Below are 12002 nucleotides of genomic sequence, written 5' to 3' on the forward strand. Positions count from 1 at the left end.
ACCCCCACCCACTGCTCTCTGAGTCTCTCCCCCTAATCCCTCATCCCCCAAAGCTTCTATTCCCTGGGGCATCTCTGTGTAATAGAGAACCACATTTCAAAGTGGTCCCTGGCCTCCTGGCCTCCTGTGTTCAAGCCTCCTTCGCTAAGATGTTCCAGTATCAGCAGGCACAGCGGCAGGAGGAGTCCCACAGCTGGACCAAGTGTAGGATCCAGAACTCAACCAAAAAGCAGAGGCACGCAAATGCCACAAGTGATTAAGGGTATGTCTGTACTACAGGATTAGGCCAATGTTATTTAAGTCGATCCTCAGCCTCTGATTTAAGCAATCCTGTTTTACATGTCCCCACTATGTTCATTGTGTCGGCTAAGCGCATCCTCACTAGCTGGGCTTGTCAGCATGCTCTTGTCTAACACTGCAGTTTATTAGATTGAGGCACACACAGACATAACCAATAGGTCTAGAATATCCCAGATATTTACCTAACACCTGGAAAGGAACTGAATAATAAACAGCAGGTTCGCAGTGGGCAGTTGGTCACCCATTGGGGAGAAAGGGTGTCAGGAAAAAGGTCTCTCAAGATGGTTTCTGAGGACTGCTCCAAAGTGCAATATAATTAGCTAATCTTTTATAATGTCTACAAAGCATAGAGGCCATAGTGACCCCTACTGAATCACCACTTTTTCCAATTTTCAATAAACTTTGAATATCAGAGGTGTTTAGATTCAAGGTTTTCATCCATTTATCTTCTCTCTTTCTCATGTATTTACTTGTCTGTCCACTCCTCCCATTGCAATTAGCAGAAACTGCCTGCTAGATTTTGACCTTGCATCTAAAAACCTGTTTTCTAATTAACCTTAACTATGTGGTGTTCTATATTGTTAATTCATTGTGGCCAGTGCACATCACATGGCTGCGATTAGCTTGAGAACATTCTGAGGTAAACATCCCTCAAAATCCAGGGTAACATAATGCAGTTCCAAAACCCTCTCTTGTCATGCGGGTTTAAAGTCAGTACCGTGAGGTGAGTACATTCTGCAGATGTATTTGACCACTTTGTCACGAAGATCCTTGGTTTTGATCCCATAAATGATAGGGTTGAGCATGGGGGGAATGAGGTAATGGAGGTTGGACAAGAGGATGTGAACGTGCGGAGTGATGCCCTGACCAAACCTGTGTGACATACTGGAGAGGAGTCCAAGAGGATAAGCCATCAGTAGTGCACAGATATGGGCTGTGCAGGTCTTGAGGGCTTTCTGGTTGGCTTCCTTGGAAGAGATTCTGAGGAGCGTCCTGATGATCAGACCGTAGGACAGGCCAATGAGGGCCAGGTCGAACCCAATGATTAAAAACGCCATCAGCAAGCCGTACACTCTGCTGGCTGTGATGTCCCCACATGACACCTTTGCCACAGCTATGTGGTCACAGTATGTATGGGGGATAATGCGGTTGGCACAGAATGGCTGCCCGCTCAGGAGCAGGGGCATAGGCAGAATGAAGAGAACAGCTCTTGTCAAACCCATTAGCCCGAGCTTAGCTATTCGTGCATTGGTGAGGATGGTGGCGTATCTCAGAGGGTTACATATGGCAACATAGCGATCAAAGGCCATTGTCACTAGGACAGCTGAGTGCATAGTAGAAAATGCGTGAAAGAAGAACATCTGGGTGAGGCAGCTCTTCACAGTAATGCTTTTCAAGTTGAACCAAAAAATACACAGTGCCTTTGGCACAAAGGAGGTAGATGTGGTGATGTCTGAGAGCGCCAGCATGCAGAGCAGCAGGTACATCGGCTTGTGCAGGGTCTGCTCTTTGCCTACCACATACAGAACTGTAAAATTTCCCAACAGGCCCATAATGTAGAACGCAGAGAAAGGGATGGAAATCCAGATGTGGTCAGCTTCCAGGCCAGGGATGCCGGTTAGGATGAATATTGAAGAGTCAGAGGGGGAGAAGCTGAAATTTGCCATGAGGTGGCCGGTGCGTCGATCACGCTCAGAAATGCTCCATGTGCCTGTGAAGGGAGAGAAGCACAGCGAGGGGGATTACACAGTTTATAACAAATAGTATGGTAACTATTTTATAGTTATTAAGACTATAGAAAGGGGGTTAACCAGTGAGGTGGCAAGATTTACAGATGGCACCATATTATTTGCTAAAGGAATTGGCGGCTGTGATTGCAGAGCCATTGGCCATTATCTTTGAAAACTTGTGGCGAACGGGGAAGTCCCAGATGACTGGAAAAAGGCTAATGTAGTGCCAATCTTTAAAAAAGGGAAGAAGAAGGATCCTGGGAACTACAGGCCAGTCAGCCTCACCTCAGTCCCTGGAAAAATCATGGAGCAGGACCTCAAGGAATCAATCCTGAAGCACTTACATGAGAGGAAAGTGATCAGGAACAGTCAGCATGGATTCACCAAGGGAAGGTCGTGCCTGACTAATCTAATCGCCTTCTATGATGAGATTACTGGTTCTGTCGATAAAGGGAAAACAGTGGATGTATTGTTTCTTGACTTTAGCAAAGCTTTTGACACGGTCTCCCACAGTATTCTTGTCAGCAAGTTAAAGAAGTATGGGCTGGATGAATGCACTATAAGGTGGGTAGAAAGTTGGCTAGATTGTCGGGCTCAACGGGTAGTGATCAATGGCTCCATGTCTCATTGGCAGCCGGTATCAAGTGGAGTGCCCCAGGGGTCGGTCCTGGGGCCAGTTTTGTTCAATATCTTCATAAATGATCTGGAGGATGGTGTGGATTGCACTCTCAGCAAATTTGTGGATGATACTAAACTGGGAGGAGTGGTTGATATGCTGGAGGGTAGGGATAGGATACAGCGGGACCTAGACAAATTGGAGGATTGGGCCAAAAGAAATCTGATGAGGTTCAATAAGGATAAGTGCAGGGTCCTGCACTTAGGACGGAAGAACCCAATGCACAGCTACAGACTAGGGACCGAATGGCTAGGCAGCAGTTCTGCGGAAAAGGACCTAGGGGTGACAGTGGACGAGAAGCTGGGTAGGAGTCAGCAGTGTGCCATTGTTGCCAAGAAGGCCAATGGCATTTTGGGATGTATAAGTAGGGGCATAGCGAGCAGATCGAGGGACGTGATTGTTCCCCTCTATTCAACATTGGTGAGGCCTCATCTGGAGTACTGTGTCCAGTTTTGGGCCCCACACTTCAAGAAGGATGTGGATAAATTCGAGAGAGTCCAGCGAAGGGCAACAAAAATGATTAGGGGTCTGGAACACATGAGTTATGAGGAGAGGCTGAGGGAACTGGGATTGTTTAGTCTGCAGAAGAGAAGAATGAGAGGGGATTTGATAGCTGCTTTCAACTACCTGAGAGGTGGTTCCAGAGAGGATGGTTCTAGAATATTCTCAGTGGTAGAAGAGGACAGGACAAGGAGTAATGGTCTCAAGTTGCAGTGGGGGAGGTTTAGGTTGGATATTAGGAAAAACTTCTTCACTAGGAGGGTGGTGAAACACTGGAATGCATTACCTAGGGAGGTGGTAGAATCTCCTTCCTTAGAAGTTTTTAAGGTCAGGCTTGACAAAGCCCTGTCTGGGATGATTTAATTGGGGATTAGTCCTACTTTGAGCAGGGGGTTGGACTAGATGACATCCTGAGGTCCCTTCCAACCCTGATATTCTATGATTCTATGATTCTGGCCATAGTCAACTCCAGAAGTGGATTGGATCTGCTGTTGCAGCTTGATTCCTGTATGTTCTATGTGCTCATGCCAAGAATTGAACAAAATAGGTACTCTATCTATACAAGCTCTGGCAAATGTTTGGAACCCAATTAACATCAAGCCAAGTTAATGTTGTCAATAGTGTAGGAATCTTGGCATATAGCCATGAAAGGAATATGGTAGTGTGCCTCAGTTTCCCTTCTTATACAGCACATGAGGTCTGGAGTTCCTTCTCTCCTGTGAAAAGTTTCAAGACTGTTCACAGACACTAACTTTGAAATATCACAATCACAACGTCTTTTCACATAAAGTGTTTTCTCATGCATCACTCCTAACATGTTCAAGGGATTTTCCAAACGATTAGGCACATTGTATAGTTTTACAATTCTTGGTATTAGCAACACATTACTTCCAAAAATCACCACTGGCAATAACAACAAATCCATTGCAAGTGTCCATCTACAATCATATTTGTCATGCCACACCTTTGGCCCAATACCATTGGGATTTTGGGGTTTTAGGGATAACCTGTGGCCTCCCTTTGCAAAATTAAGTTCTCTCTTTCCTCCTTGTCCTGAAGGATCAAATCCTGATTTCTCTTGCTTAACAGAATCCACTGGCTGATTGGGTGTGCCCTCTGTGCTAACAGCTATTAGCCGGTCTTTCTTCTCCCTGTCAGCCAGGTAATTTGCATACAACCAGACAGAAGCCCCTTTACCAGTGTTCAGATCCTTAACTCTTACCAATTCCAAGGCTGGACTCTGTCTTAAAGAGATACCATCCATTTTTACTAACATATTAGATACAAGATTCTGTTGTCCTTCCATTACCAACCTCTGTTTCCACATGGAAACAGACGTTAAATTCACTGAGAGACTACAAGTCATAGGCAAAATGTCTAGAGGTGAGAGTGTACCTGCCATCCCTGGCCTGCATTCTCGAGAGATTAACTACACAGCTCTTCTGCTCTGCAGACTTAGCTACCCAGTCTTCCCTCTCAACCTGAGACACAGACTGTTAGGAGTGATCACTTTAGATAAGCTATTACCAGCAGGAGAGTGGGGTGGGGGGAGGTATTTTTTCATGCTTTGTGTGTATAAAAAGATCTACACTTTCCATGCATCCGATGAAGTGAGCTGTAGCTCACGAAAGCTTATGCTCAAATAAATTGGTTAGTCTCTAAGGTGCCACAAGTACTCCTTTTCTTTTTGAGAATACAGACTAACACAGCTGCTACTCTGAAAAGAATCTACATGGAGACATTCCTGTCCCAATAACATTGTCTTCCCAACAAACTTGTCAAGCACAGCCACTTGGTTATCTGGCTGGCCAAATTCCCTAACAATTTTCATTTTATCTGAAGCCTTCTCACAGCTATCTATACTGGATCTTTTCAAAGCAAAGTCAGTGAATTGATTCTTAGCAGAACATTTCTGGCTATCAGAAACTGAAACTGCCTTGATTAAATCTCGTCCACACCCTTCAGCTACAGCAAACTGCTTGCACAGATTACCATTACCTTTTCCTAGGAGCTACCATTACCTTTTCCTAGGAGCTTCCAGCATGGATTCACCAAGGGAAGGTCATGCCTGACTAATCTAATCGCCTTCTATGATGAGATTACTGGTTCTGTGGATGAAGGGAAAGCAGTGGATGTATTGTTTCTTGACTTTAGCAAAGCTTTTGACACGGTCTCCCACAGTATTCTTGTCAGCAAGTTAAGGAAGTATGGGCTGGATGAATGCACTACAAGGTGGGTAGAAAGCTGGCTAGATTGTCGGGCTCAACGCGTAGTTATCAATGGCTCCATGTCTAGTTGGCAGCCAGTATCAAGTGGAGTGCCCCAAGGTTCGGTCCTGGGGCCGGTTTTGTTCAATATCTTCATAAATGATCTGGAGGATGGTGTGGATTGCACTCTCAGCAAATTTGTGGATGATACTAAACTGGGAGGAGTGGTAGATACGCTGGAGGGGAGGGATAGGATACAGAAGGACCTAGACAAATTGGAGGATTGGGCCAAAAGAAATCTGATGAGGTTCAATAAGGATAAGTGCAGGGTCCTGCACTTAGGACGGAAGAACCCAATGCACAGCTACAGACTAGGGACCGAATGGCTAGGCAGCAGTTCTGCGGAAAAGGACCGAGGGGTGACAGTGGACGAGAAGCTGGATATGAGTCAGCAGTGTGCCCTTGTTGCCAAGAAGGCCAATGGCATTTTGGGATGTATAAGTAGGGGCATAGCGAGCAGATCGAGGGACGTGATCGTTCCCCTCTATTCGACATTGGTGAGGCCTCATCTGGAGTACTGTGTCCAGTTTTGGGCCCCACACTTCAAGAAGGATGTGGATAAATTGGAGAGAGTCCAGCGAAGGGCAACAAAAATGATTAGGGGTCTGGAACACATGAGTTATGAGGAGAGGCTGAGGGAGCTGGGATTGTTTAGCCTGCAGAAGAGAAGAATGAGGGGGGATTTGATAGCTGCTTTCAACTACCTGAAAGGGGGTTCCAAAGAGGATGGCTCTAGACTGTTCTCAATGGTAGCAGATGACAGAACGAGGAGTAATGGTCTCAAGCTGCAGTGGGGGAGGTTTAGATTGGATATTAGGAAAAACTTTTTCACTAAGAGGGTGGTGAAACACTGGAATGCGTTACCTAGGGAGGTGGTAGAATCTCCTTCCTTAGAGGTTTTTAAGGTCAGGCTTGACAAAGCCCTGGCTGGGATGATTTAACTGGGAATTGGTCCTGCTTCGAGCAGGGGGTTGGACTAGATGACCTTCTGGGGTCCCTTCCAACCCTGATATTCTATGATTCTATGATTCTATGATTCTCTAAGCAACAATTCTCCCCTCACAGAAATTCTGCCCATACCCTCTTCACCTAGGGCTTGCTTTAAAGGACCATGTTCCTCAGCAACAACAGACTTTCTGGCCCATTGGGGCAATTTTTGCACAATATCCTTTCAGGCAAGCTCACAGCCTCACTAGATAAAAGGTTAGAGGTACTTTCTTTCCCACTGCAACTTTCCTGACAGTTATCAGCAACATGCAAGTTGTCAGGCTCAATAGGCTTAGGAATAATTTCCTCCTGGTTACAAGTTTCCACATTGTCAAAGGGCAACATAGTCAAATCACCTTCATGCTCTCTTTGTGCCCTAGCTGATCAATCTGATCACGCAGACCTGGTATACCCTTTCCCAGCAACACCCCAGCAACAGGCAAAATAAAAGCACCAGAATTGTTTGGTCTCTGGGATTTTGTCATGACACTAACTGGATGCAACCCAGTCACAGTGTCATTCTTCCCAGAAGACCCAAATCTAGGACCATTCTCTTAATGGGCTTTACTTGTATCCAGAACCAACTCTGAGACACCTGCATTACCCGCCACCGTCACAGGCTGTACTGGTGACTGCCTTGGCATTTGCCCCTTGGGTGTGATATATCTCACTGGCGAGACACAGTCACTGATTACCCCCCAGCCAAGGGAGCAGGTGTGACAGGAGGCACCTCACCCCCTGCAGAGGAAGAGCTGTGGAGAACGTGGGGTGGCTCTGAGATGGTCAGATCTAGGGACTATTGGGGAGCATGGAGCAGACACGAGCGACCAGCGAGCTGTTGGAATCGGGGCAGCCTGGGATGGGGAAGGAGAGTATGGAGAGGGGGGCACAGAGTATAATGGGAGATTGAAAAAGGTGAGGAGCAAACTGATGGGTTTGTCCCAGGTGGCACCTGGAGCTGGGGTTCCACCGAGTCCTCTGACTCCTCAGCCTGAGCTTCCTCTCTCAATGGGCTGTTGTGACCCGCTAAAGACCCGCTCCCAGTGTTGCCTCCACCAGCATTCCCACAGGCAGGGACGCACCCGGCTGCAGGTACAGGCAGGCTCTGACCAGCCTCTGCGTGAGCCAACAATAGAGAGATTACAGCCAAAATAACCCCCAGCTCTCTAGCCCACGACCCCAGAGCTGTACCGGACTGAACTGGTCCAAACTCCAACCAGTATGAATTTCTTTCCTGGTTTGCCCCTCCCTCAATGTGGGGACACCATGCACGCTTTTGGTAACCAAGCTGATATTCCCCCGCGCCCCACACACTTCACTTAACGGCATCCTGGGTTTCGATTAAAACATCAAACAAGTTTATGAATTACACCTTGGGTTTCTCAGGTTTCCATACACAGGTTAGAAATCCCTTTGGCCGGGGTCCAGCACTTCCCTCAGTCAGGCTTATTTCCTCACATCTTTCCCGTCCTCTTGAGTGGAGAGGCCCTTCCCAACCAGCTACCTAGATTGAAGGCATCTTGCCTCGTGGGCATTACTGATGTGTAACTACAATTGAAAAACAGATCATAGAATAGCAGGGTTGAAAGGGATCTCAGGAGGTCATCTAGTCCAACCCCCTGCTCAAAGCTGGACCAATCCCCAATTTTTGCCCCAGATCCCTAAATGGCCCCCTGAAGGATTGAACTCACAGCTCTGGGTTTAGCAAGCCAATGCTCAAACCACTGAGCTATCCCTCCCTCCTACATATTGATACATAGTCAATATTCATGACTTCAGGTACACAAATCATACATGCATACAAACAGGATAATCATATTCAGAACATCATAACTTTTCCAATGACATCTTACATAACACATCTGACATGAAATGTATCAGAAATATGCTATAATCATATCATAATAATATCACAATGAGAAATAGGGGTGCAGTGTCACACAAAGGTCAATTGTTCTTTCTACGGGTGAAATGCCTGAAGTTACACAACAACAACAATGATTGGAAATAAAACTGAGTAAATGTTGTGACACCCAGGTTGCAGTTCTGTGGCTTGCCAGGGCAAGGAGACCCATAGACCAGCACAAATGCACCCAGGGCCAGGAAAGTTCCCAGCGCTGACCTTAGACCAACAATTACAAAGAAAATTTTAATTTCAGCAGCACTGCCCACCTGGCAGGAATATACCGCTCCCTGTCCCCAACACACTCAGCTCCACTTGTCTGTCCCTGTGTACCCGCTGCCTGTCCCCACAACCCTCAGTGCTTTCCTGTTCTCTGTGTACACACCCTGCTTGCCTGCCCTACCCTCAGCACTGCCCACTTGCCCATTTACAACCCGCTTCCTTCCTCCATAACTCTGAGTGCTGGCTACTCGTCCATGTAGGTCTCCAACCCCGCACAACTTCCAGCCCTGGCACACAGTGCTGCCCCTCACCCAAAACCAAAAACAGGAGCAAGACCCCACAGAGGCAGCTCACAGAAATATCTCCTCAGACGAGGTTAAACTCAGTGTCTGCCTGCACGGGGAAAAGGGGGAGATCAGCCAAAACTGCCTTTCTGGGGGCGAAGGGAACCCCAGCAGCAGCTCAGCCTGTGCATGAAAGGAGAGAGGGACAGATCCGGTGGGAGGGAGAGCGGACGTGGAGACTGAAAATAACCAGGCTCAGTAACTCTTCCTCAGAATGACTGTCAAGTTTTCTTCCCCATTCTGAACTCTAGGGTAGAGATGTGGGGACCTGCATGAAAGATCCCCTAAGCTTATTCTTACCAGCTTAGGTTAAAACTTCCCCAAGGTACAAACTTTTACCTTTTGTCCTTGGACCTTATGTTGCCACCACCTAAAGTGTTTTAAACAAAGAACAGGGAAAGAGCCTACTTGGAAACATCTTCCCCCCAAAATATCCCCCCAAACCCCACATCCCCTTTCCTGGGGAAGGCTTGATAAAAATCCTCACCAATTTGTATAGGTGAACACAGATCCTAACCCTTGGATCTTAAGAACAATGAAAAAGCAATCAGGTTCTTAACAGAAAAATTTTAAGTAAAGAAAAGTAAAAGAATCACCTCTGTAAAATCAGGATGGTAAATACCTTACAGGGTAATCAGATTCAAAACATAGAGAATCCCTCTAGGCAAAACCTTAAGTTACAAAAAGACATAAAAACAGGAATATACATTCCATTAAGCACAACTTACCAGCCATTTAATCAACACAGAAATCTAACGCATATCTAACTAAATTACATACTAAGTTCTAAGATTCCCTTCCTTTTCTGTTCATGGCAAAAGCATCTCTCTCTCTCTCTCTCTCTCTCTCTCTCACTCACACTCACACACACACACACACCCTTTGTTTCCTCCCCTCCAAATTTTAAAGTATCTTGTCTCCTCATTGGTCATTTTGGGTCAGGTGCCAGCGAGGTTCCTTAGCTTCTTAACCCTTTACAGATGAAAGGATTTTGCCTTTGGCTAGGAAGGATTTTATAGCACTGTATACAGAAAGGCGGTTACCCTTCCCTTTATATTTATGACAATGACATAAAGCTTTAACATATTGCAGCCCCTTAGAAAATCATACACCCCTTCCTGTGGCTGCTTTTCCATCTTGGCAATTGCTGATGTTACCACAAGGCTGTAGTGGGGCTGCTCATGGGGAAGGGGCGGTTGAGATGGGAGATGGTGTCAGATACAAGCTGGCACAATGTGGTTTACATTATGTTGCAGTCTGAGACCCCCACCGATCCTTGGAGAACTTGTGATGCTTCTTTGCTCTGTGCATTAAGCAGGATGTTCATTCCCAGTCTGGATACTGCACATCCCCACTCCTCTCCACACACTGTGCATTCCTGGACCACCCCAGGGTTACATTTCTCGCACCACCTGGTTTCCTCTAAGGCAGAAACATGCTTTTATTTTTACTGCCTTTTGGGCTTCTCGAACCAGAGATGCAGGGTCACAGAGAGAGCAGGCCCCTCTCCTGCCCTAAAGAAATTGTTATCCTGATTGATTTGAACCTCTAAACCTCTGAGTGAGATTTCAGGACACGAATAAACATTTCAAGTAACTGCGTAGGTGAATTCCTGCCCAGATGGTCCCTGACTTGAACCTGGAACTTTTCCTGAGCCCTTAACAATAACTTTAATGCAGAAACAAGCAACTTACCAAACATGCTTTTATTTTTACTGCCTTTTGGGGCTTCTCAAACCAGAGATGCCGGGGCAGAGAGAGGTCAGACACAAGTCCCGCCCTAAAGAAATTGTTATCCTGATTGATCTCAACCTGTACTCCTCTGAGTTTGAGATTTCAGGAACTCTGTTGTCAGTTTTTCTTTGGTCCAAATGAGCTCAACTGTCCTTAGAGACCACAGGATGACTCCAGTTGAAACCACTGGAGGCTCATGGCCAGTGTAAATCAGGCCATTTTTTTAAGTCCCTACAGGTGGATTTAGAGTGAACTCCAGGCCGTGTTGGGAGTTTTGTCATTGATCTCAATGAGATCAAGATTGCCACAGTTAGTGATTAACTTTCGGCTCCCAGCCTTGAAAATCACAGCTTTGGGTCCTGCTACAGAGAGAGCTGTTTTGTTAGGGTGCTGACAGAGCCCCCCATGTTCATGTTGCATTCTCATTTTGTTCTCCCCAAAGGCCAGTTTTTTCTGCCCATAGGAGGGACCCCAGTGGGGGCAGAATTTGGCCAGTATGTGACCCATTCTTGCTGTGAACGCTCTGGTAACACAGAAACCCACTGCAGAGACTTTCTCTGGAGTTCCCAATAGGGCAGTGAAGTTACTGAATTTGAAAACTGGAGCGAATCGGAGTATAATCCACATAAACTAAAAACCAAAAAAAAAAAAAAAAGAATTAAGCTCTTGTGACAGACAGAAGGACACAGTAAGACACAAGGAACTGTCCTTAAAAACAAATATTTGTCTAAACTTTTGCCAGTACATCCGTAGTTCCAATTTTACCATATAAATCCACTGATGTTTTTGACACTACTAAACATTCAATGTCACCGTGAAGGTGAATTCCTGCCCAGATGGTCCCTGACTTGAACCTGGAACTTTTCCTGAGCCCTTAACAATAACTTTAATTCAGAAACAAGCAACTTACCAAAATCCTGTTCAACAGGGGTTGCTAATGAATGTACGAATCTCACATGCCTGACACTCAGCGTGCCAGTCAGCGACCTTTATGATTCAACTGAACAGTCCCTTCAGACTCTCCGTTTGGCCAGAGCTCCCGGACAATTCCCTAGGCTCTGTGAGCAGTGGAAAGAGCAGAAAATAGACCCTGGAGAACTTCAGCTTGAGAGCCTCCCCCGGGAGTGGAGAATAATTGGCCGATAATCAGGGCTCAGATCGTTAAGGGATCCTGAGTGTAATGTACTGCCAACTGCACTGTGGGTGGCAATGCTGCCAGAAGATACGGGACCAAGACCTATTTTTAATAAATTGTATCAGCGTACACGCTGCATACCGCCCATGCAATTGTAATGTCCCATCCATTAGTCTCTGAAAAATCAATGCCACTCCATGTAGG

General features: G+C 46.2%; 1 protein-coding gene across 1 annotated transcript; it reads right to left on the reverse strand.

Moving 5' to 3' along the window:
- Nucleotides 1–995: 995 nt before the first annotated feature.
- LOC142071065 (olfactory receptor 52P1-like) lies at nucleotides 996–1999 on the reverse strand. Its single transcript, XM_075125361.1, has one exon. The coding sequence runs from the start codon at nucleotides 1965–1967 to the stop codon at nucleotides 996–998; it is 972 nt and encodes a 323-aa protein (XP_074981462.1). The 5' UTR covers nucleotides 1968–1999.
- Nucleotides 2000–12002: the final 10003 nt, after the last annotated feature.

The sequence above is a fragment of the Caretta caretta genome, chromosome 1 (assembly GCF_965140235.1).
Source record: "Caretta caretta isolate rCarCar2 chromosome 1, rCarCar1.hap1, whole genome shotgun sequence".
NCBI classification, from domain to species: Eukaryota; Metazoa; Chordata; order Testudines; family Cheloniidae; genus Caretta; species Caretta caretta.